General features: G+C 34.7%; 2 protein-coding genes across 2 annotated transcripts; both read left to right on the top strand.

The window, feature by feature from the left end:
* The first annotated feature begins 216 nt into the window (after positions 1 to 216).
* LOC138314802 (glyoxylate reductase/hydroxypyruvate reductase-like) lies at positions 217 to 14540 on the top strand. Its single transcript, XM_069255356.1, has 3 exons — positions 217 to 501; positions 8406 to 8567; positions 9727 to 14540. Exons 1-3 carry the CDS (start codon positions 300 to 302, stop codon positions 10296 to 10298), a joined length of 936 nt encoding a protein of 311 aa, XP_069111457.1. The 5' UTR covers positions 217 to 299; the 3' UTR covers positions 10299 to 14540.
* An 11468-nt stretch (positions 14541 to 26008) lies between these two features.
* LOC138314782 (5-hydroxytryptamine receptor 1F-like) lies at positions 26009 to 27768 on the top strand. Its single transcript, XM_069255318.1, has one exon. The coding sequence runs from the start codon at positions 26135 to 26137 to the stop codon at positions 27410 to 27412; it is 1278 nt and encodes a 425-aa protein (XP_069111419.1). The 5' UTR covers positions 26009 to 26134; the 3' UTR covers positions 27413 to 27768.
* The last annotated feature ends 139 nt before the right edge of the window (positions 27769 to 27907 follow it).

The raw sequence follows: 27907 nt of genomic DNA, 5'->3' as shown, positions 1-27907 counted from the left end.
GTCAGATTTACCTTAACATATTTCTAGCTTTTGGTGAAAACATTTCTGATGACTGCGTGTTTTTCGTGCTTGAGTTATTCGCAAATAATATACCTTGGGTTGTCATGTATTTGTTGTTTACGGGAAGGGTGTGTGCAAATGGCGCGATTTGATTGGTCGACAAGTTGCCTGCCCATCGCGGAAAACGAGGCTTATAACGTCATATGTGAAGGCCGTCCTATTTATAACGCGTCGAGCAAAACAAACTCCGACTTGGCTGTGTTTACGTTAGGACCGAGAATCTGACTGGAGCTTTCAAGATGAAACACCGGCCGAAAGTATACATCACCCATAATATTCCACAAAAAGGAGTTGATACCTTACTCAAAGCTTGCAATGTTGCCATTTGGGACGGAAATCAAGCTGTTCCCAGAGGAGAGCTTGTCAAAATGGTGCAGGGTGTTGACGCTATCTGGTGTCGGGCTGTGGACGAAATCGACAAAGAACTCCTCGACTCAGCAGGTAACATTCTTAATCTCGATGATAAGTTTTGTAAACACTAGACTTAAGTGTTTTGTACATATTCTTTAATGACTTTATGTCGGTTCACTCACGTCCTCTAATCCCGATAACGTTTATATAAGTACATCATATATCCAGGCTTAGTTTACATGTGTTATTTTGTACATGTGTGCATGTGTTAATTCCTCAACATTAACATGTAGTACATATGTATACCGTTTAAATTTATTCGTTCAGTGCCATTATTTCATTTTATTTGTAGGGTCCTTGATTTCAAAGTGCCGGTTTAAATTCAATTAGGCCTAATAAGCTTGACACTTAGTATATACAGTATATGTATATGTTCTGTATGAGTTTCATAACGTTATGAATGTCGTTGTTTTTGACACTATATGATCAGTAATAGACATGGACAGTGATGTTCACTCAGAAAATAATGAATGCATGAGTTTATTGGATCATTAATTAACCACGTACGTGATGACAATCATTAATTAACTGATTAGTATAAATTATTGTTTAATTATATACCTAGCGGTAATCATTTGGTATCTTGACACCTTGAAACTCCATAAATATTATATAAATTTATGTGTTCCAATATCATAAATCCAAATAAGATTGAAAAGTATAAAGCTATACTTTTTATTAATTTTTTAGATATATCAATTTCGTTAAAAATGAAGAAAAAAATGTTGATCCGATAACTCGGTTCATATTTTAATGATATAACCTGGCATTTGTCTATATGTAAAATACTTTAACATTTCAATGTAATCACTGGCTCATTTCTTGACTTGACATTCCCCCAACGTTTTTGTTCGGAATGTCTGGATTTGATTGTTTTATTTGATCTGATTATTTCATTGTATTCTACGTTGGGTATCGTTTATTATATCAACATATACTATTACCAGCAATGATCATTGAATCCAAAGTAAATTACATAGCTATTACTAGAGTCGTGGGAGATATTTCTCATGCATGCCAAACTAAAGCATGTTTACAAATATGACCATAATGTCAGTCGTGTTTTAGACTTCATTATTCAGACTGGAAAGTATACGGCAAATATTTACATTCGCTAAAATATCGTTCAAATTTAAATCAGTGATATTTTCATTAAAGTTTAGTGCCAATTACATTGGGTTTAATTAAATTTAACAGAGATAAAAAGACACTTTTGATACAAACTTTACATATATGTGTATCGCGTATCTCACTTAGTGCTGGTCCGTGATTTAAATCCTTATATTTTACGATGTACACCAACCCTTGTGGATAATTTACTGAACACTCACGTGGCCCGCCAACGTGAGATTGTAACGCTAGCCGGCTTCATTTGTATTTCTATAGTACACTTAAACTTTTTTGAACATTTTTTTGTGTGTTTGATGTAATCAAGCGACAATCACGCAACTTTTCACACGTTTATAGACAAATTAACTCAAACTTTCCGGTATTAAAGTCCGATTTTAATTACAGGTGTATTAGTTTTCCGCCCACACCTGGTATACGAAACCGCAGTGTCATGGATGTAGGTTTTTACGTATCATTTGTATCACCGAAAATGTCATTTTTTAAATATAAACAAGAGACAGCTAGAGAACTATAACGATTGAAACAAATCTTAGTAGAGTAAACGTTGATCCAAATTTATTTTCCTCCTGTTTGGTAAGTTACATGTATTTACATTGTAAAATGTAAACATGTATGATGTACATATAAACACGTCTGAATCAAATTGAACTCCATCCATATTTTTCGTACTGATATAAATAAACTTCGGGCCTCTGTTGTGTCGTTAGGTTAATTATGTATCGTTCCTTTGCCTAATTGACTTAATAATTCGGCCGATTTCATCATCTATGATCACGCCATTCTCCAGTCTTTACGCCGAGTATGATGCAAGCCCACGCACTGACCACGCTACGTACGTATACGTATCAACGTAAAACACACGTGGGGGCCCACGGCTGTTTTGGCCATCCGTATGTATATATGTATATGTGTGATATCTCACTGCGATTCTCGGTTAAAATATAAGAAGACATACGTTTACTCAAAATTAAGTTTAAAGAATGTATTAACTTGCTCAGATGGCATCTCTAAAAAATTGAAGTACATAGACTGCTTCCCTTATATATAGATGACTTTATTAATAGAACGCATTCAGATATCATTACCTGTTACATGGATATTTACATTTAAAAAAACTGACTTGACAAATATTTCGACACGTAACACTATTGCTGTATAGTAAATGTAGCTTCTTTTAGTGTCACGGGAAAGATTTTACTAATTAGCTAAATTGTATCGGCAATTTGAAAGTATAACCTCATTGTCATGGAAGTAAAATATCAGTTTCTAAGTAACAAAAGACAGATGACTGACCTTTAACCATAAAAAAGTCTTAGCAGTGGTAAACGTTGATATACATTTAGTCTCTTCTTAGTTGATACTTGCTTGGTTATTTACCGAGAAATGTAAACATTTATGATGTAGATGTACCCGAATTAAATTAATTGAACTTTATCCATACTTTTCCGTATTGTTATAAATAGATATCGGGCCTCTGTTGTGTCGTTAGATGTCAATTATATTGTTTCCAAGCCCAATTGACATAATAATTCGGCCGATTTCATCATCTATGATCACGATCACGCCATTCTCCAGTCTTTACGCCGAGTATGATGCAAGCCCACGCACTGACCACGCTACGTACGTATACGTTTTAACGTAGAACACACGTGAGAGCCCACGGCTGTTTCGGGCTTCTGTATATAGCCGGCCGTTTGACCTTACATACATATAATTTTGGATGATGCATGAGTGATTTCTGGCATTACATGTTGAAAGCCTAAACTAAATAGGTTATAACCGACCTGTTACTGTACAAAAGTATACACATTAAGTAGATTTCGCCACTTTCCTTAAAAAAAGTATAAATAAATAATTACAAAGAAAACAAGGAAGGCGTTAATAATGATGTTTATTATCCGGTGGTTCCTCTATAGACTTGAAGTACACAGACTATACATACCTCGTCGATGTCATTATCAATATAGCCCATTCAAATATATATCGACTATCTAGCTACTTTCTCAATACATTTTTTAACAATAACCTCACTGATTTGACCAATGTTTCGCCACAACGTCATGTGATAGAATACAAGTTTTTATTTTTTACCTAAATTACATCAGCTGTTAATTGACTTAATAGCATTGCATCATCGTGACGTAGTGAATCCCCGAACATGATGACGCAATCACACGCACGACGAGAGTGGACCAAATTCGTAAGAGAAGTTTCCCTCCAAGTTTAATAACTCGTTAATATTTATTATTATGTAAACTTTATAGAATCAAACAAAAAATATCGGTGGTTTCGATTTAAAGAAACATTGAGAGGCACGTGTTAAAAAATCTAGATTTTGTTCTGAGATAAGACGAAAGCATCAATCCATTTACGTTCTATGTACACAGGTTATTTAAACTGAAGGATGTTGCTTAAATGTGTAGATGTCACGAGTATTTACTCCCTTGACGGTTAAAATACGAAAGTTGTTGGGATGCTCTTGTCTGGATAAAAAACGAAGTTACGTTATAGAGAGCGCTTGTCTGGATAAAATACAAACGTTTTAGGGATGCGCTTGTGTGGATAAAATACGAACGTGTTAGGGATGCGCTTGTCTGGATAAAATACGAACTTTGTAGGGATGCTCTTGTCTGGATAAAATGCGAATGTTAAAAGGATGCCTTGCCTAATGATTTTGAATTATTAAATACCACCAGAGCATGCAGTGTAATGAACTACGGGTAGCCAACCACTGTGTGACTACAAAGCGGCTGAGTACAAACCCAGTTTTAAGTCATATTATCGAATCGTGATTTTATTTAAGATTAACATTTCTATAGATAGTCACACACTTTTTAAAAGACAGTCATTTAAAAAATTGTCGTGTTTTGTTTTTGAATAACTAACTAGAGTTTCCGAGAGAAGTGTCAATGCTAGCTGGCACACGTTTTACTCTACCGAGAGAAACGTGTCGAAAGGAGGAAAACATGTACATTTAGGCTAGATGTTATTAATTTCATCTTACCATTTCTTTTGAATTCTGCGTTACGTGCTAACTTACAAATTTCAAGGTCAAAAGTTTTCACTTTCAGTTAAGTGTAAACATTTAAATATGCAAGGCATGTACGTTCAGACACCTATATATCTATCTAAAGCTCTTCTGTAAGGTAAAATCCAATATAATCTAGTTCCCACTGCGCTGACACAGTGCTGGTCTGATTGGAACCAAGTCATGTGTGTGATGGGGCACAGGAATCGGAAATGGAAATATTAAATGTATATTGTGTATGAAGAAGAATCAATTACCTTTTACATACATAATCTCAATAAAAGAAAACGTCAAGCATCCCTACGCCATCATCTACGTCACAACTGTAATAAACGTGTTATCAAATTAGCATATTGTTGATTATTTTGTTTATGTTTTCATGTGTAAACAGTATAACTATATCTGTGTCTCTTTATTTATCAACCGTAATTTATTTTATTCGTTTGTAGCAACAAGTCAACTATAAATAATAAGTGAAAAATATTTCAATAATGTCATAACACGGACTGAAAAGGACCGGTGAATGTGTGACGTGAGGAATGTAGAAATAAACATTTTATCCTGTAAATGTAGCGTGTAAAATGCGGTCATGGTATTCATATCAAAGTGTTAATGTACAGAATGAGATACTTGGTATAAATGTTAAAATCAACGGTCTATTAAACAAGTGAAGAAATGAATTTAAAAAATTTTCAAATCGGATTTACACATTTTAACTCGAACCCCTTGGAATAGTTGTCAGGTAATGGTCATTTCTTAGTGCTTCTCCCTGGGTAACGCAAAATTTCTTCAGCCAAATTTGAGCTATATGCTTTTTGGAGTTATCGTTCCTACAGATAAGACCGTTTACCTGCAGTGCATTCTTTAGTAGACTAGATCCATATTACGTAATTGTGTGTCATTGTATTTATTGGCACTTTGCTGACTCAGCGTCCAAACAAGACACCGCTCAATTTTAAAGCCTCAGTGATATCCAGATTCTCAGATTTTAGACGTTGGTTTTAAAGTGAACAGTCGGGCAAGGATGGCTAAAGTCGGTAAAAATGGTGTGAATGTATCCAGTATAATTTCTTATGAAATAGCAAAATAAAATCTCTCGCCAAAATCTGTCTGCGTACGAAGAAATTAATTTAAAGTATAGGAATCCTAAAACGTCCTCCCGGCTGACTATGTCCGTGGTTACATTTACACGCAGCCTCGCTTTCAATGCTTTCAACTTTCCTTTACTTTAATGGTCAGAACTGGGAAACGTAAGCAGAACTTGGCCGTCGTATTAATATGTGAGAACTTTTGGAAGGCCAATGAACACATTTAGACTGGTTTTCTTTGCCCGACTATTCACTTTAAATTTATATTCAGTCTTCCACGTCCTAGTTACGAGGTTGAGCCTTACGTTCAGTAACAAGGTACTGACCGAAAGTCGGTAGTTTTTACCCCATCTTCTTTTTATTAAAGTTAGTTATAATTAACTCACAGCTTTCAAAATGTATTTTAAATATGAATAGATTTTAAATGCCTTTGCCTAACCCACTTTCCAAGAAGCGCTCAACCCTACTTTCCCGGTATTTTCCCTGTAATTATATACGGACATCCTGGATCCGCCGACACATTTAGCAACAATGACAAAACATTATCGTCGTATATAATCTCACCACCGTGGCAAGAATAATGGACGGGGCCCATGCGACCGAGAAAAAAAAAACAACCGACAAAACGAAATAAGTCATTAACTCTGAAATATTGAAGCGGGTACTTGTGCCTGGACGATTCCATTTGTTCGATCAAAGAAGGAAGTATTTTTGAAATAGTTCATGAACACATGCAATGCTCTCTAGTGACATTTCATATATCGGTCACCCGAATTGCACTTCTATGACCTAATGTATGTAAATACTACCATTGACAACAAGTTGTTTTTCAACATATATAGGTTATAGGACACGTACCGCGGCACAACTCAGTACTATAATTCTTTGTAATTTGTATCATCAACGCTTATCTCATAAAATTTTCATTTGTATCTAATTTATATCACGACATGAAGGCAAAAAAGTTTTAAAATGTAACTTTAAACAGGTGCATGTTTACCAAGTAGTCTGCCCAATGAAATGCAGACAAAATGTACAGTGAAACCCTAAACCTCAAAACACACACTAGAACATTGCGTGACATCCAATCAGAGATGATAATCAAGGGCATTACGTTACCATACATGGACAGAAAATAGACTTACTCGAAAATAAATCTCCCTTTTGACGTCTCAATATTGTACAAAGGAGACTGTTATAGACTGACGTCATGCTCTGACGAGTTTCCCCCCTATTCCCACCCACACCCAATCCTTTCTCTAAAATTCTAACTTCGACGACTCTCTCTCTTTCCCCAGCTATCATATATCATTCTTCAACATAAAAGGACAATAAATTAAATTATCAAATGTCGTGTGTAGAGAGTTCTGTGTATGTCTCTCACGTAGATGCAGCCAACTAGCCCTGATGTCCGCCCACTAACTAACGCAATAGCCCTTTAATTAGGAGTAATACCCTTTGGCCCTTTAGGGGTAATACCCTTTGGCCCTTTAGGGGTAATACCCTTTGGCCCTTTAGGAGTAATACCCTTTGGCCCTTTAGGGGTAATACCCTTTGGCCCTTTAGGGGTAATACCCATTGGCCCTTTAGGGGTAATACCCTGTTAGAAGGACGATGACCCCATATTGTCGACACAGTATATATTAAGGTTGTTCCTACATACTGTTACCTAGTCAGGTGGATCGCCATTGTTCGCGACCCGTAGTATCCATTTACGTCATCGCCCATTGATAGGGATATGCTAATTAATAGATCTATTTGTACTGGGAGAGCGTACGTGACTTATAGGAGCAACACCTGAATCACACCGTCATGTAGATACACTTATGTTATTCTGTAATTATTATCAGACGTTCACCTGGGTTAGATAAGAAACGTGACATTAATTCCATTCGTCCGTAATTTCATAAACAGCTTGTTTGGGGTGTTGTTTTGGTACGTTAGATTTGAACTCCTAAGACTGGCCAATAAATGTCCATGTACGATCTAATATTACCAGGGTGATGGCCGCATAACTGGATACAAACATGCTCGCGTGCCAAATACCACTAGCACCACCTCGGCTTCTGGCATGATCAGTGTGAAAATACACTTAGCATATACTGATATTATTACCATAAAAGTTCCTTTAGTTTGTCTACAACCGTGTGTGAAATCACGTCTTATGTCAGTTTTAGCTGTTCAAGGTCTTAAAAAGGTGAAATTAATTAATTTTAACATCTCATATTTCACTCAATCAAGGACTCCTCGCACGTGACAATTAGCCAGATGCTTGATTTAAAGGTCATGGAATTTTAATGCATTTAACCAAGAGTCAACAGCAGCAACACTTTAATATAAAAACATTTCACTATATTATAAAACATTTATAAACACTTTGCGGTCAATGAGGTGAGGATTCCATCCATCACACAATACCAGTTACATTTTGTAAGTCGTTGTCGTTCAGGTTTTACAACCATTCTACTAATATAAAGAACTCTACTGACATGTGATCAGTGGCCTGTTTGTTTTTAGGTTATGTAAGACTGATGACGCTATTTCCGCCGGAGTTCGTCTGTCCGTATATGGTTAGGCTATCCCCGGTATTATTTTGATATTAGATATGTTTTTGTGTTGTTGTTATTCTATTTATTAATAGACCAGCCACACACATTTTTACATATGGTATTTGGCTGTCTTTACAGGTCCCAATCTCAAGGTCGTCGGTACGATATCTGAGAACCTCAGCCATATCGATGTTGATGAATGTAATCGACGTGGAATCAAGATCGCTACTCCACCTAAAATATCCATGGAAGCAGTCGTCGATCTAACCATCGCCATTCTTCTCAAAGCAACATCATCAGGTAACTTTGAGGCCGTTTACTTGTACTATTATTGTATTGGAGGAATTGCTACTAATTCATTTTCGTCAATACTGCATTATTGCAAAAGAAAATACTCTGTCTATCTTGACACCCACCTTATTTTGTCGTTTTGGGGGCAGACATTTTTTCAGTCCTATGATAAAGATAAAGTCATAAGAAAGTTACTGCTTATTTGAACATATTAGAATATTATATTGGTTAATATTACAATCGTACCAAAACTGGGGTCTCCTGCTTGATACTACGCTACGAATAAGAATACAAACTACAAACGTACGATAAAAGTCATGGATTTGACAGATTGTACTTCAAAAATGATACATGTACCACTGATAGACAAGTCAAAAATATCACAATGTCAAGCAAAGACGTAGGGAAAGTGTACCTAAAGATGACCTTCACTCAAAAATGGTAAATACGAATATCACAAGGAGACCAACAATAAACACACAACTCACATAAACGATACAGTGAACGCACGTACTTCACATAAAGTTATAGTAGAATCATTTGTGTTATGAAGAGTGAAGGATTTATGGATAGGTTTGATTCCGAATTCCCTCACGACAAATATACGGACACCCCAATGATAACATCGATACATACGCACTAGCTAGGTCGCATCGCCATTGATTATCGTTTCAATCCTTTAACGAAGATGCTGTCAGCTCTGCCACACAGACCAAATCGTGTAGTTATTGACCTGCAGTGACATTTATCAGTAATAGGAATATCTTGTTTAACGTAATTGAATACCTGTTTAAACACATTAACTACATGTAGCTATGATACTCAATCCTAAACGGAACGCGTTTTATATAGGTCACTGTATTAATATAGAGGATGTATGGATTTTCTCTCGTTTCTTGGAACACGAGTTTACATTTCTTGTTTGGATAAACCTTTTGTAATGATTGGTACCAGTTTTAGGTACATGTCAAATTGACCAGTTTTGTGGTAGATTCTACATTGTATGGCATGTATTTGTTGATTTAAACCAAACGCATGTTACAAATGATAACTCATCTTTATAGTCTTAGGGTTTGATAAAACGTCCTGCTTATTATCAAAGTGTATCTTGGTATCGAAGAAAACATTAAATCGTACATACATTTGTAATTGTTTCGTTCTTTTTCAGATTCCAGTACCAGAAGTGTTACAGAAGTGACAGATGCCAACCAAAACCACCTAGTATTTCAGGGCAAGACGCTAGGGATTGTTGGCTTGGGGAAGGTCGGTCATGCTGTTGCTAAGCGACTAAGCCACATGGGAGTCAGTCGCATTGTCTACCACGACATTTCCAAAATACCATCAGCTGAAGACATCAGTGCGGAATACTGCCCAATAGAACAAGTTTTGGAAGAATCGGACATTCTGTGTCTCAGCTGTAAACCAGATACACAAAACGCACGGAATTTGTTCAACAAAGACAGTTTTAAGCGTATGAAAAACAGTGCAATTTTAATAGACGCATCAAGGGGTCGTTCCATAAACTATACCGACCTGTATGAGGCCCTCCGTACGGGGGAAATCAATGCCGCAGGACTCGACGTGCGTGAACAGGGACACATTTCCTTCAAGGCACCCCTCGAAGGACTCAGCAATTGCCATTTCTTTCCTTATCAAGAGGTCAACCATACATGGGACAACCGGAGTCAGACTTCCGGTGTCCTTGCGCATGACATCTTGACCTTACTCACCAATGCTTAATGATTCCAATTACGACAGCGGAGGATCCCAGCGACATGAATAAGTCCTTTTTTCACAAGCATCACATTCCTTCAATAGGAAACTATTGTTTTTTTAGCAAAGAGACCATTGAAGACAAGTTCTTTTTTAAGCAATACTGTTTTCTGTGAGAAAGGTAGTTAATGCAGTTTAAAGTGAATAGTCGGGCAAAGAAAACCAGTCTAAATGCGTTCATTGGCCTTCCAAAAGTTTTCCCATATTAATACGACGGCCAAGTTCTGCTTAGTTTCCCAGTTCTGACCATTAAAGTAAAGAAAAATTGAAAGCATTGAAAGCGAGGCTGCGTGGAAATGTAACCACGGACATAGTGAGCCGGGAGGACGTTTTAGAATTTCCATACTTTAAATTAATTTCTTCGTACGCAGACAGATTTTGACGAGAGATTTTATTTTTCCATTTCATAAGAAATTATACTGGATACATTCACACCATTTTCACCGACTTTAGCCATCCTTGCCCGACTGTTCACTTTAACAATATTCTTGTTACTGGGACCTGCTGGATTAAAGGGGATATTTTTGTGATAGGGGAGGGGTAAAAAGAAGGTTAAACATTCTTAAAACTGCATAGTTCATGGCAGACTTACGTATCAGTCTTGTTTTACACGTTTTATCTTGCACTACATTTTTATATTGAAGGATTGAGTCCATATCTGATTGGCTTGTCCTATAGAGCTATGTGGTGAACGTGTCCAAATGTGTTCATTCTTATGAGATTTTATATAACAGGTCACATTTGACTATATCCTATTGTATACAATTTACATATTGATAAAATGTATACATTCATTATCTGTGAACTTTTGTCAAGTTTCTATTTTAAAGGGCCATACATGCAACATTCAACACATTCTGTAATAACAGATGGCTATCATTTACGACTGATCTCTTGGAGTTTGGTGCATAGAAGTATTTACTTGTGTTCATTTATAGTGTTTGTGAACTGTGACCTGACACGATATGTCATTAGTTACAATACACAAATGTCATCGGTCACGAAAGTCATCATTACTTATGTGAATGCCATCTGCCTTTGATCATTTCGACTATATACCAATCAGTTGCCTTTTCCATTAAGCAAATTATATTTTCTCGATTTACTTGGCTGGTGAACCATGGCCAATTGCATACTATTTGTCAGAATTCTCAGTAAATACAACGCTGTATCCTCCTAGTATTTGACTAAAGAGGTTATACGCGGAAGATCGGAAATTTTAGGACTAAGTTTCGGTAATGACTCGAAACATCAGATAATTACATCCTATTAGGAATGACGCATTTAAAATTCAAAATACTAATAATACATACATTTTACCGTCAACTGTACCAGTACTCCTTTGCTGTTTATTAAAACGTCTTTATCTTCATACTAGATCTGATTACTGAGTACTGAATCTCATGACGTCACATGTTTAATTGCATGCCGTTCTTATTTCTTATTTCTTTTATTTTTTTTTACCTACCATAATTGTTCTACGTATTCACTCAATAGGTTATAAATACTGTTAGGAGTAAGTGGGGGATTTTTTCCTTGGTTACGGCATATATCCATTCCAATCTTATCAGCTTGGGTTGGTTTTCATTTCTCCAAAATGAAACGACTCTTAAACGCTACTACTTACAAACACAAGTATATAGGTTTTTTTTATAATTATCTTTTTATTCATGATTTTCATTCAGTACAATTAAATATACAAATACACTCAATAGTCTCTCAAACACATACATACTTACTTAAAAAACATACACTCATATATTTAACACATGCATACAGTATACATTCACATACATACAAATACGAAGCTTAAATTTCTAGTTCATAAGGAGAAAAAATGATACAAATTAGGAGTTTGGAGATGAGGGGAAAAATCATATTGTACTGAATATTAAGGAAAGGAATCAAAGACAGGATTAGAAGAAAAAGAAAAGAGTGATAGAGTTATAAAGAAAGAAAAAGGAAAATGATAAAAAAGTTAAAAGAGTCTTGGTATATAGTTACAGTGAATCGGAAAACAAAGTAAGAATATGGTGTTGACCTGAACAACACATCCTCAACTTACAATGACTATGATATGTTTATTATTCCACTGTTGTAACCACACTCAATGCACGATGTTATTTTACGCCATTATGCAACATTATATGGATATGTACAGGTTGTTATTTTCCAGTTTGCACAATACGTAGAGATTATTATGTATATATGATACGTATCAATCGCCATATCTGTGACAAATTGTATGTCGGTTAAATTACATGTAACTCATAATTGTACATGCCAAAATATTAATGTAGCTTAACGTCTAAATCATTGCATTAAACACCCAAAAGCAAAACAGCGGTAAGAAAATGATGTATATGATAAACACTTGATGCAGGAACATGGAATAAAGTATTGGTTATGATAAGGTTGTGTTTAATATGATATAATCATATCAATGTTAACAGGTACCCTTATTTGTGACACTAAGCGTTGTAATTATGTGGATAAATGCAACCTTTTCTTTATATTTCATGTAAACTTAAATTCTTTGTCTTGTATATGGAATACTATATTGATGACAATGATTTTAATATGATATGCCAATTCTGTACATAAAACGTGTATATATATATATATATATCATTCCCGGTGGTTCTTGGAACAGATTATCTTCCAACTCTACTTATAATATATCATGATGATGCGAAGTGGTGTGATATTCATGCTTTACTACAATTCTTTTATAATTTAGTAATATAATGATATATATTGTAAACGAGAAACACAGGCTTTGTAAAGGGAAATAACTCTATATTTCGCGTTAGACTAGTAAACAAACGTTTGTCAAACTCTCTCAATTGCTTACATTATAAATTGGCAATATGACAAATCCATTTATGTTCAAAGTTTTAAGTCTGTTAACCACTACATCAGGCTATTGTTGTTTGTTAGTTGATAGTCCCGTGTCTTCTGGACATTAAACCTTAACTGTACATATGTTAATGTAAAACATTGATAACTGGGTGTGAAATATTATCCAGTGTGAAACGTTTTAATCACGACCTAGACGGTGTAATAATGTACATATATGTGGCCTAGACATTTCCATACAATATTCACCATATAACATCATAGACTCATGTCATAATTATCTAGTTACATATCCTATCATTCTATCATATTTTGGTACTATACGGAGCACGTCTTTACTAGTGTGGATGAACCAGGTGTGTTCATTTTAACCATATAGAAACCAGCAATGGTAGTTGGTGCGAATTTCCAGGAGATATCTTAAATGTGAAAATATTATCTTAATAGTAACAGAGGAAATATTTCCATTCATGTATACTACATATTTGCGAGATGCGGATTAGTCTTTTTAAAAACTCTTTAAAAACTCTCTCTTGGTATGCAGACTACTATTACTGCTTACGGGTATATGTTCATTGCCTAACTAGTAGTACTATATCTAGGATATTCTCTATGTAGTTATTATTTATTTTACTTTCTTCACAATGCATTAGTTATGATGTGCCTTTGTATAGAATGTTCACTGGTATAAAATACAGAACATGGATCACATTGTTGTTTTGAACAGAGTGACCGACACATGGAACTAAACATATATATATGTAACTGAAGTAATCATACATTTAACTTACTAATATTAGAAATTTTTGGACTTCATAGTTACTTCATGTACAAACATTGTTGAAGAAAATTGATTCCTAAAAACAGCTTGCTGTAAAAATATCTTAAATGTTAACTACTGATGTAAAGTCCATGTGTTGTATTCGATCTATTGGATTTATCATAAAACCAATGAACAATGCAATATTGGCTTTTGTTCTGTTATGTAATGCAGTTAACAAAGACAATCGGGAACCGTCGGTACTTTCCAGGACATATAATTCTTCAGACGACCAATTTTCTTCCTTTTCTGACAACATTAAATTTTTACCGTATGGATAAAACGTTTTAGAGTATAGGATTAGATTCGTGACTCCATCAAATTTTTGACACCAACATAATGAAAGCAAGAGTAACGAATGGATTTTGTATTGCTGGAAAATACTGACGAAGTAAAGATAGACATGTTGAGGTGTTGATTGAAAACATTGACTTTAGTCAAGGCAGAATTGTGTATGTATAATATCAGGAAAACTGTTGTTATAAACAATTTTATGTTGCTTCTATTGAAATAAAACTTCGAACTTAAAACCTGTTTTTATTGTTTTTTGCCTTTTAACTTCCTACCCTTTCTTGTCATTTAAAGGATACTAAAAACCGATCAAAAGCGTGTTTACAACGGAAAAACATTTTCATTTTCCATTTGTCATTGCTTTAATAAGGGAACAGAACATAGTTTTCAATGACTAAAGGATACGGTGCATGTAACTTATTAAAGGGAAATAAGTCAAACATCACGCGGCGACAGCGTTGGATAAAGAATTCCTACATTTTTGTGTCGTATTTTTCATACTCACGGATCGAGCTGAGCTTTTAATATGTTATTCACCAACAAACAAAAATAACCTTTGAGAACTTTCAATGTACAATGTATATGTTTTAATTTTACTGGTACAAATGAGAGCTGGATATGATTTAGGTAGGACTGCAAAAAATAATTACATTTACATTTACAATGAAGTGGAATTAGTAAATACGGCTAGACAATAAAGCCAAATGTCGTTTCACATTTTATTAGTAACATGATTTCTGCTGGTAAGTGTTTCCATTTTAACTTACATATAATAATGCATAAAAACACAACAATTTTACAGTTCATATTTTCTGTGTTATAACTAGCGTTTTTAAAATATAAGGCATCTGAAGCCATTTGAATGATTTTTACTGCTTAATTCATGAATGAAGAAAGAAAATAACAAAATTTTCTATTATCTTTTTGACTTAAAGGGCGCTGAGGCGGCATTGGGGGAGCTCGAAGCGAGAGAATGGCCGACGGTAGCTGTTTACATTTTTTCAATGCGATCACAGACACATATATCGAGAGGAAAATTAAAAACCAACAATTTTTGCAAGTAGAGTGATTTTCAGTCTACCGATGAGATGTGTTGCATGAAGCCAAGGATGCACGATTCGTTCAAGCTAAACCACATAAGTCATGCGAGTATGGGCGTGGGGTGGTTTGTTTACATTTTTCGCTGTCAAAATACGGAGCATGCGGTGGTTTTATGTAGTTTACAATTCCAAAACTAGACGAATTAAGATTTTCATTAACATTTTAAGGTGCTATTAGAAGTAAAATTTCTCCATGACTTGATCTTTAAGCCAACCTGTTAGCATACAGCTCTTGTTTCCTACATTGTATCGCGCACAAATTTTGTAATAAATCATAATGCAGTATTTCTATGTTAATTAACTTTAAACACACAAATGTACCCATATATTCAGGAACTGATTGACAGGAAATAAAGTCATAAAAAGCAATTGAAATGTCGAAAATGAAAATAAGACTAAACACATAATTTAGATGTCTTAATACATTCGTCAGTACATGAATATGTCTTTTGCTAAAGATGCATATTTGAAATTTTACATAAGACATTGATAATGGTTGAACACTACACTATCATAGATAAGTTGTAACCGTTTTTAGAAAGGAAATCTTTAATCTTACTTTCAACTAATTTCACGTGACATCACTCTTGTCTCCAAAATCGTACACATCTCTTTTGTCATCAGGCGTTAACTTGTTATTTCATTCAAGATGTTTTCGACAGTGTGGAAGACGTCAATAAACTCCGTATACAGCCCATTGTGGAAAAATGTAAAATTGTAAAACACGTACTGCACCACATTGAAATGGGAAACCGTCCTTAAATGACCCTGGTAGTTAATAGGACGTTAAACATCACAAATGATACCAATCTACAAGGATAGAACTATACATAGTCTTTAACATCACTAAAACATCCTGGAGGGAGGATATACGATGTGACGAGTATTACTTCGATATAACGCAAACACGTGTGCAAATGAGAAAACAAAGTATGTTGTTCCTGACATCTATGGGAAAGTTAGAAAGGCAGCTTTTCGACTGTTTCAAACGATATTTGTTACATTGCGTCAATATTATGTCATAACACATGCATAATTTGCAGTCAAACCTTTCTGATTTTGTTTTTTAGGTTTTGGAAAATTGTAAAAACATAGAAACCACATCATATTTCATGATGTTTTTGTCCTGAGAAATTACACTTCTGTCAGACTATTTTGAGTGACATGATCCGGCATCTCGACAATCAAGTTTCTTTTTCGTATAAGGAATACGATACTACCTGATAACGGTAAATCATAGTAATAAATTAAATTCTTTTATTTAGTTTAAATTATGGTCCTGTTTAGGACACAGATATAAATACTAAAACAAAGTCAAATATGCAGAAATAGTTGCTAGGTATTGTAGCGATAGGATGCGAAAATATAAGCTTTTCCCGAAGGCACGTGCGTTTTGATATTTAATATTGGAAATCATTCAAAGAATACAAAATGTAGTATATTTTCATTTTGTTTGATCTTTTTGAAGCTAAAGTCGTCCTCAAGTATAACAAATCAGCAATAGTTTATCTTACACACTGTTAATGATCAAATACATATCGTCACTGTTACCTAAAAGGTTTCTTAACATTGTCAACTAGAATATAAAGCGATAAGAACAAATATAGAGCATTTATGTATCAAGGTAATTACTTGCTGATAATACTGAAAAAAATCGCTCTTTAAAATAAAAAGAAATGTGTTTCATTTTTTAAATCTCCTAGGATGTTGATTTCTATTGGTCAAATTAACATAGTACATGTTCTTGTCTTATTTGATTGATGAAAGTTTCTCAGAATACATGTGGATGATAAATGATCCCGTCGACATTAAAACTTACCTATATAAATACGCCTGGTAAGATTTGAAAACACAGGATACAATAATGAGGCCCGTATACTTATTGGCATTGTTCGTGGTACTGATGGTGTGCGCATCGGGGCTACAAGGTAAGCATCTTTTATTTCTCTTTAACGTAAAGCAAAAGTTATTTTAATTTTTTTTTTCAAAGAATCATATCAGTTCAGCTGGATACGTTTCATAAAACTGTCGATTTGCTATTGTTTTCCTTTTTTAAACACTCATTAAAATAGTTTTGGTTTTATAAATTTAACGTTCTATTCTCAGTCAAGGTCATGTAAGGACGTGCCAGGTTTGTTGGTGGGTGAAAGGCGGAGTACCCGGACACAAACCAATGTCCAGCGTTCAATATCTGGCAACTGTCCCACATTGGATTCGAACTCGTAACCCAGAGGTGGAGGACTTGTGGTAATATGTCAGTTCATATTAACCACTCGGTCTCCGCGGTCCTTTTTGTAACAGCATAGCGATGGTCTCGATGTCTATATGTAGCATGGAACTTTTTATTTGCTTATTTCTTTTAATAAAACAAGTTGCCATAAAAGAGAACGAGAGATATAATGATATATTGTCAGCAATGCTATCGTTTAGACGTGGCAGGCGAGCTTGCAAAAAGGCAGTGTACGATTCGTTGTTGATCTACATACATGTAGGTGTTTTCATAGGTCAATCTTTAAGTTACATATTTCAATGTTATGACTGTTTTATTTTGTTGTTTCAGTCGCCAAAACTCGCAGAAGGAGTAGCCGCTTTTGTGTCTGTGTTCGTTCGCCGTGTCCCTGCAGTAATTCATGGACAAGCCGTAGGCGAAATAGACGAACTTTCCCGAGAGGACGGTAACTGGCGTCACCCAAATGTCCAACCAAGATAATACATTACACAACGAACACACTTACTTCTTGTACTATACGGTTAAGAAAGCATTCGTGGAAGACGAAACATGTTTTTATGCAACGAACAATGATTTAAAACCAAAAATAAATATATTTTAGACGATTTGTTTTATTATTTTTTCCTGTAAAATGTCCAACATATAAGTATAAGCAAATCTTTAGGGACTTAAAGTTATCAGTACCGTAATTTTTATGCTCATGATGCATAGTGAGCTTTTGATATAATCTTTACCCCCAAACGTTACCAACATTTTGACAAATAAAAATACTGACAATACATAGGTTTCCGTTTTATGGCGCAAAATAAGAGCATTACTGCCAATATATGACATGTGCGTCTACTGTCCAGTGAAATGAACACACGCTGTCAAGACAAGAATCCAAGCTGTGGTCTACAATTTCGTTTAACAGTCTTATAGCGATATTAGTAATTACGAAATGACGTATTCAAAAATGTTTTCTTCTACACATACAGAACTATTACAGACTTACAGTGCATAAGCATCATGCATGTTTGTCCGTACCTTTGAATGATTTTTACAGTTTTAATCGTCAAAACTCTGGTTTCGATAGATAACTAAAAAAATCACGTCAAAATTTTCCCAACAGATAACTTTAACTTTATTTTAAAAATGTTTATGGGTTACTTTGATTTTCTTACAAAAACTTGTTGGAGTTCAATCACACAGACAAGCTAGCGTTGCTCTGTGTCTTTTGTTTACATGTAAACAACCCGTACTCAGAGGGGTCCAGGATACGATTGATTAAAATAACAGATAACAGACAGATATAAATCTATTTACTAGTATAAATAAATGTCAAATCTCTCGCATTCAACGGAGCAAAGTGACCGCAGCTATATGTTTGCTATATAATTTACAGAACAATAACGGAGACAGATATTTGTTGTTATTGTCATTTATTAATGACTTCTCCAAATTATAAACAATTATAGCATAAAACTGTTTCTCTGATAAATAGATAATATTGGAGATTTTCTTTTATTTGAACAGCAAAGGTAGGAGTAAAGATAGACACCGATGGCTAAATTTTCTATCTTGACTACTACATGCTATCAAGTACATATTTGAACAAGGTCAATAGAAAAAAACACTACATTATTAAAAACGCAAAGTGTACTCCAATTACACATATAAAATATGTTATTCTGAACGCCACGTTTGTATGTTTTTCCACTTGCGAAATTTTGTCATATACAAATTTATAACCTAATAAAAGTAGGTTAGTAAAGTTTTCTGCGCAGAACTCTATCACTTAACTTTTATCACAGAGTGGACTTATTTGTGCATTCCTTACTATATGAATATAAAAATCTAGAAACAAAAAACTTGGCTTTCAGATCACCATAATGCTATATATGTAAACACATTTGCTGGAAAATTCTATTTTAAAGAAACCATGAACGATTTGTATGTCGAGAGGGTGGTTTTAGTTCGTATACTTGTGTTATAGTTCATAAGATTTATTTCATTCTTTTTAATTTGTAAATTAAAAAAGTGACGAATTAAAACCAAGTTAAGGACCATAACAGTTTGCTACATATATTAATAATTTTACTCAAAACGTTTTATTACTTTATTGTAAAATTGTAATCCAATTCCTCATACACGTATTGTTGTCAAACTTTTTTATATAAGGCCTGTTAGTTTATGCTGCTCACACAATGTAATATGGATAAAATTAATTGTCTAAACATGTATGTTTTGTTTAAAATGAGCACGAGTTTCAAAATCCCTGCTGGTTACACAAACAATACACGTTTTCTCTTCAGAAATTGTTTGTCCTCCCAATATAAGCATATTTGAAGTAATTGTAATTGTTATATTATCCTAGTTGGGCGCTTGTGGCCGCCATGTTGGAATGTCGTTGGGCGTGTTCGTGTACGAATATCACGTCCTGGCTTTTTGCGGAGCGGTGAAGGAACACAGCCATGTTTGATGGCTGCAATAACAACACAAAACACCATCTTAGTCAATAAATACGACATGAAAACATTCTACGTATATCTCCGTTATGACACGTACAATGTATACATGCTAATTTATACATCATAAAACTACATCATACAACGTTAACGGTAGTGTTGTAGAAATATCATTTGCGGAAATATTTCTTAAAATATTAGCAGTAAAAACTTTTGCGTTATGTTAAAGAGAAATAAATTACATACCTTGTACTCCCGATGCGCACACCATCAGTACCATGAACAATGCCAATAAGTATACGGGCCTCATTGTTGTGTTCTATGATTTTAAATCTTGCCAGGCGTATTTATGTAGGTTAGCTCTAATGCCGACGGGATCATTCATTATCCACATTCTGCTTCATCAATCAAAGAAGACACGGGGAAGGGAAATAAAATGTTAATTTTGACCAACGGGAATCAACATCCTAGGAGAAATAAAATATTTAACACAGTTCCCAACTTTTTATCTGGAAAAACGATATTTTTCAGTATCAAAAATATTCATTACTTTTACCAAGTCATTTTCATCGAACAAAACCTGTTTTAGGTTAATGATAACATGATATTAAATTACTATTGACGGTTTACATGTGATCATTAGCAGTAATTTATAGAGTTGATTATTGCTGATTATTGATGGCAACTTTTTTTTTAAATCATACAAAATACAAATAAAGTGTATTGAGGAGTTGGAAGGAGGAACATCGTTGAAGAACTATCATTTAAAAAAATAACAACAACCTACAGTTCTGTCGTCTTTCTAAATCACCTCGGTCGGTAGGGTGTTAGAATTGTACCTGTTGCCCCTATTGCATGATTGTAAAGGGCAATTGAATTTAGGGTCTTAGCTTTTCTTTCTTCCTAATAACGTTCTTCTTCCCACCGTCTCCCTTGACACTACCTCACTTTTGGCCTTCGGTTGAGTGCTCACTCTGTGCGCAAGGCTCTGGGTTCTGTCCCCGGTCTAGGCACACCATAGTCTATAAAATGGTACTTTCTGTCCCTGCTTAGCGCTCAGCATAAAATTAGTGGGACGACTGGTTTGCCCGGGTGTGACCGGGTGGCGTATATTATTATTTTGTATAAGAAGACAAAACACGAGTATGCATCAGTCTCCCAAAGCATAAAGTTTTATTTTTTCTTGATTCGCCAATATCCTCCAAAGTAAATAACAATTCAATTCCAACCCATAACTTAAAAAATACATCCTTAAATGATATAATATTTTTCGAAAGTCAGCGGTTATAACTATTTAGCTTGTCATTAATTATTTTCTTTACTCATGACGGCGATTATTATGGATCCACCTTCACCCAAAACATCAATATTTGAAAACTTCTATTTTAATGAAAAGTTTCAGAGCATTTTATTAACTAATTATAAAAATAACCATAGAAAGTTAATACAAAATTATTTATTTGACATGATTGGATAGAAAAGAAAGAGATTTTTAACATAGCTAGTCGATATAAGATATCAGACATGTGATAATAGTCTGTAAGAGTTTATCTAGTCTTTTAAGACTCATAAGACAATAACATTTCTTTTTCCAAGTACACAAGCTTATCTAGAGTTTACCTGATCTCTGCTCTCCATCATAAACAGACAAATTAAACCTGATCGCTTCCTTTTCATTCTCTTACTTGATTGATGCAGCAGGATTCACAGAATTTGGGTAATGAATGATTTTCCTCTGTTTACTGTGATAGCAAACCTTTATAAACACTTACAATTAAAGGTAAACATAGAATACAACAATGAGACCTATATACATATTTGTGATGTTCATGGCACTGATGGTGTGCGCCTCGGATGTACAGGGCAAGTCGATTCGTATTTTGCCTGTTCATATCATTGTTTTTGATGTTGATGTTGTTTAAAATGTTCAATAAACGTAACTTCAAGCAAGACTTTCAGTAAAAAACATGCAATTGTACTATTAGAAGGTACACTGTATATGTAATATGAAATGTTGTCATGATGAACTCATAATTGCAACAGATGTCGTTATAGGAGAAGTTGATCCTCCCGGTCAGTATTTGCTTACATGTACCAAGGACCTTTTACATCCTTTGTTATTAACAAACGATAGCAGATGTATTTGAATAATGATGTGAAATGTCCTGATTTGTTACTCACAGTTTGACTTATTTGGTGCTAGATACTACAGTACGTTAGAGCACCATAACTCGACAATCCAACGAACACTATGTCAGAATAAGCGGTAGTGTTGACAAGGAGGAATACAAGATAGCTTATGGACATTAACATTTTGTTTTGTCAGCACAGAATAATTTGAAGAAAAAAAGTAAAATGTAGTCTTCTACTTTGCCATATCAAATATAAAAATAATATCACTGCAGACTGTGTTTTATTTTTACTTTCAGTCTCAGAATATGTGCATGGTAATTAAAGTATCACATACTAGTTTGGTCAGATCATTTGTAGGTTTCGCCATATCCAAACTGCTTAAGTATTAAGTTGATGAGGGAGATAGGAAGATTTGGCAAAAGCTCAAGGAAAAAACTTAATAATTTAGATTAAAAAATTTGGCTGTATTCTTTTTGTTTTATTGCTTTTTATGGGTTTATTTTTATTTTTGCCACAGCCATCAGACCAGGCAGGAAAATGCCTTCTTGTATATGCAACCACCTGCCGTGTCCATGTCTACAACCTTGGCTTGGTTCTCGTAGACGAAGACGCCCAACTAGGCCAACTTGGCGCCGGCGCTAGAGGCGCCACAACATATAGACAGCCGATGGTAAATGATACAACAGATAAAAGAATTATCAACATGTTCGGAAGTTTTTAAATCATCGAACATATGAGAAATCAACAATAAATGAAATACATAGAAAAGACGTTTATAGAACTATTGACATGTGGCATTAACGAGGGTCTTGTTCTGTTGGAAAATAAATGAAATCATATTGTGTATGTAATAAGTTGTTTTTTATCTAACGTTATGTAGAGACTGCTTACATAACGGACTCAACATTGTAAATTGGTTAAAAAAATGTATGAACATACGCATTACTGTCTCTTTTCCGTGTTTGCATTTTACAGAGTTGTCTCCATCTGCGGTTAGGTGTTGATGGTGACGTCATAGGTGTACGAGTAAAACGGCACCAGTTATTCACAAAATAATGAAGTCATAATTAATACTGAAGTTCAGTTTATCCTTTTACGTAGTGCAAAAAATCTGTTACTGAGTAATAATAGTTCTAGTCCGCTAAACCTGCCTATATCATTATACTATTTTGTGTTGCAACTAAAAAATGCCTAATAATATAGGCAGGACTATAACATTTCATGCTAATAAAAAGAAATCACATACAGTATAGCGATATCGATACAAATTTAGATGGTTTCAGTGTCTTATCACTGTCAATCCCCGTGTATGCTTGGTGTTTTATACGCTAAATAGGGATTATTGTGTGAACCTACAAAGGGAAGTAATAACACAGCACATACATTATACTGATAAACAAATCATAATCACAAATCAGAAAAGACATACTAATAATGCAATGTTCTGAAGAAGGTAGACAAAATGATATAAGGTATTATTACATTTTTCGCAGTGAAATATAAGGTTTAATGGTGAAAATATAAGTGATATTTTCACTCGCCTTTGACCAATCTGAATGCAGTATTGACAGTGAAAATATTATTTTGATTGTGAAGTCATTAGTATGTGCAGAAAAATGACGTCATATTTTGTGTAGAAATATGACGTAATAAATGCAAGGGCAAATAACTCTGTAAAATACCATAGCGGAATAACCTTTGACGGAACTAGTAGTTGTGGTCTCCTGTAAATGGAAGGGAGAAAACAAATGGAATAAATAGAATATTCATTGTTTCTTGATGAATACCAGTATTTTGCACGTCTCGTGAAAAATATCAAAGTTTCCACTTCACTCGATGACACATTACTGGTGTTCAACAAGAAATGAGGAATATTCTCTATATAACTAAACCATAATTTACAGTAAACAATTAAATGATTACAATATAAACATATTTTGATAAAGGTCTTATATACCGATCACCACAGGAAACCTGACACGAATTCCGAACAAACGGTATATATACTACACTAGATAGTCATAATGTAATCCAGACTCACCTTTCTACACACTGAAATATACACACTTTATTGTTTACATACATATATAGGTTAGGTTTATTTAATGTCGTTTGTACAGAGTTCAACTACAGTAATTGTGCATCATCCGACACTCATCCGACTGTTTGACATCTTCTTAACGGTCTGGTGACGATTGAATGTCCATGTAATTGTCGTAAAGTCTTGTTATAAGACAACGCATGGATGAAGTTTACCTGATTTGAAGTTTAATATGGACTATGACTTTACACTTATAATCAACATTATAAATGGGAAGCAGCAAAGATGGGGTACAATTCTTGCCATTTTGACATCTAGCTAATATAATGATATAAAAACTTGTACTAATGTCCAGGGTTAAAAACCAGAGATGAAAATGAAAACTATAACATAGAAGTTTCAGACAAAAGTGTAACCATAAAGGTTGTCACACATATAAAGACAACAACAGTGTACGTGTTTTAGATGAATGTGCACATGTTGACTATTAATGTATCATGAACAATAATAACAGCAATTAAAAACCTTATAACCGGGAAATCCTATATGAACACACTATAGGATCGTTGAATCACTGAAAACTAATATCGTCATAGCAATAAACAGCTTACTTTGTTTAAATTATACCCGTCCACCATTTATGTATCACCGAGGAGGCTTTTACGGAAGCGTTGCGTTACTAACGCTGCCAACGACAATGTGGGTACATTAATAAAGAGTTTAGTAGCATATTCTTAAATATTTATAACCATTGGTCCCAATGGTGGATTTACCATAGAATACCGCAAAATATTTTCCGTTTCCCTGTCCAAATCATACAAACTGGAAGCATCGCATAATTGGCGATCTCTCCTTCCCCACTTGTATTACTAAAAACTCTCAGATTCAATAAGCAGCGATGGACGAGTGATAAAAAAGGTTCTACCTTTAAAGGGACAATTCAGTCTAACAGCACATTAAAATTTGCATATATATCAGATACAAACCAGTTCTTTAGTTGGTTTTACTGTGATATGCCAGAGCACACTGTATTGAAATGTATGGGAAATGTTCAAACTCACTTGTTGTCCGCCATTACACATTGTGGTCGGACGCCTTGTATACTGAGCCCTTGCCCTTGCCAGTGCAGTAAAGCATTTTTTTGTCTAAAATTACTCAAATCGCTCTTACAGTAGTGTGTTTACCTTATTAGGTGCATGTTCATGTCTAAATATTATTTCACCAACTCCTCAGTGGTTCTGTGTTGCATTTGATTAAAATACACGACTTTGGCTCGGGTATGGGTACAGCATACATTCTATACCTGCTTAATCGTATCGATCAACGATTTGGAATTTCAACGGTATTATTCATAATACTTAACAATGTCGTGGAATTTGAAAATATTTCTTGTTATATGTTTCATAAGGAATATGGAACTATACATTTATGTCATATTTTGCTTCGTGGTTATGAAACAGAATTAGCTTCATTGAATTGTCCCTGTAACCCTTCAACTATATCATCGAGTTCGAGATCATTACTTGGTAGCGCTTGGTACTAGGCGTAGTATTTTTTTTTTTAAATTAATTTCTCATGACTTTCTATATCCTTTAAACTGTTTCGTTTTAGAATGGCTATAGCTTTTAATAAATCGGGATGCACAAAGTAAATAGTCTTACCGTGTACTGTAAATATGTTTCAATACGGAAGAAGGAATTTATTATGTCATACATGTATATATACCTGACGCGACTTAAATAATTACGCCTGATATGAATATAAATCTAGTTCCTGGTTTAACCGCTAGTGGGTGGTGTTTATCTGACGTATTATTCTTACATAAACAGTGTAACGACAAACGAAATAACTTATCGTCAAATACTTATTCATTCTTGTCAACATGAACTTATCCACGAATGTTACATTTTCGTTGGAGGATGAAGATTGGAATGAATTTAAATCGAATGGTATCCCCATTGTTGTGTTTTTGATATGCCTGTGTGCAACTGGAACTGTTGGAAACATGCACGTATTCCTGGTGTATTTACTAAAATATAAGTCAAACATATACAAGACGTTTATCCAGTGTTTAGCTGCCGTGGATTTCCTAGGATGTGTACTCGGTATACCGATGTCTCTTTACATCATCATACACACGTACTCTGTACAGTCAGCGGCTTTCTGTAAAGGTGCCAGGACACTTAGCTACTTTGTTGGAGCATACTCTCTTCTACTTCTGGACTGTATCGCCATAGAACGTTATCGGAAGGTGTGTCAAGCCACACGTGCTCAGTTCACGTTAAAGATTACCCGTGTGATATGTGCTTCATTGTGTCTTCTTGTGATAGCGGTGATCATTATACCCGTTGCCATTATCTATGGCATCAATGAGAGGATAACTAAAACTCATTCACTCATTGGATATGAATGTACAGTTTTAGACCAGTACAAAACCTCAACGCTCATAAAAGTATACCGGGGGTTTGTCTTTTTTGTTTTCGTGGTCCTCTTGATCATTGCAGTGGTACTCTATACTTTGATCGGAAGAAAAGTTTATACTCATAAAAACAAACTCAGAAAAACTGATGAGTTTTTGGCAACCGAGCCTCGCGTTAAAGAATCTAAACAAAGAGATGTCTCACTATCGTCAGCAGATGATGGCAACAAACATGGCAACAGGCAACGCCAAGACAACGACTCTGGAGTTATTACAAGCGCTGTTTCGACACCCGAAACTTCCAAATCTAACTTATCTCATGAAAGTCATGCTACGACGTTATATCCCAACGGCAATTTTGTCCAAAGCAATGTCAATGAATTCAAAAATCAACCAAAGGCCGGAGCAGAAATCAGAAACCTTGATACATTGAAGAAAAAGAAACGAAAAGCACTTGACAAAAGTATAAACCTGACTATGATATTTCTTGTTGTTTCAATAATATCGTTTGGGGGTTATCTCCCCTATCTTGTAGTCACGTTGATTCGGAATGTAAACAAATCCCTGTACCAGAGCTTCACGGACAATTATGGAGCCCTGGATCTGTTCATTCGTTGGATGATTTTCCTGAACAACGCCATAAACCCGCTGGTGTATGGCTTCATGGACAGCAAATTCCGGAGAGAATTAACAAAGCTGTATGGTCAACTTATGTCTCACTGTTCAGTATGTAGAAAGTGAATTTATATGACGTTTTGATAATGAATGTCAAAGTAACAGTTTACGAATAATTATTGAAAACAAAATTTAAAATATGTTATGGATTACTTATATTTTGTATTTTATTCAAAGAATTAACTGATTGCAGTAATTATATGGATAAACCTAGAACATTCTGCCACTTCAGAATGTAGCACACTAGTGGAAAGTTATAGTCATTAAATTTTAGATACACACACGAAGAAAATAAATTAACCAAGGGAGTTAATTCTAAATTGTGTTTCAATGCAAATAAAGATGATCAACCATTTTACGACCATGTTCATTCATATAGATCAGCAGAGTTTGAATACGATATGAATTTATTTAAGTCTTTGATGTCACTTTTCTTCATCGGAGTGTGAGAGAAATTTTATTTGCAAATTGTGTGAATCCACGTAGACTATAATCTTTGATTGTTTCTTTATAAGGGCGCAGAAGTGCGAAGCACTTCTAAGGTAACAGATACACGAAAAT

The sequence above is a fragment of the Argopecten irradians genome, chromosome 1 (genome assembly GCF_041381155.1).
Source record: "Argopecten irradians isolate NY chromosome 1, Ai_NY, whole genome shotgun sequence".
NCBI lineage: Eukaryota > Metazoa > Mollusca > Bivalvia > Pectinida > Pectinidae > Argopecten > Argopecten irradians.
Note: the sequence above shows the minus strand (reverse complement) of the source record. Positions and strands in the feature narration are given on the sequence as shown.

Coding starts and splice junctions, on each gene's coding strand:
- LOC138314782 (XM_069255318.1), top strand. CDS start 26,135: ATGAACTTATCCACGAATGTTACATTTTCGTTGGAGGATGAAGATTGG.
- LOC138314802 (XM_069255356.1), top strand. CDS start 300: ATGAAACACCGGCCGAAAGTATACATCACCCATAATATTCCACAAAAA. Junction 502..8,405: donor AGAACTCCTCGACTCAGCAG/GTAACATTCTTA, acceptor CTGTCTTTACAG/GTCCCAATCTCAAGGTCGTC. Junction 8,568..9,726: donor TCTCAAAGCAACATCATCAG/GTAACTTTGAGG, acceptor GTTCTTTTTCAG/ATTCCAGTACCAGAAGTGTT.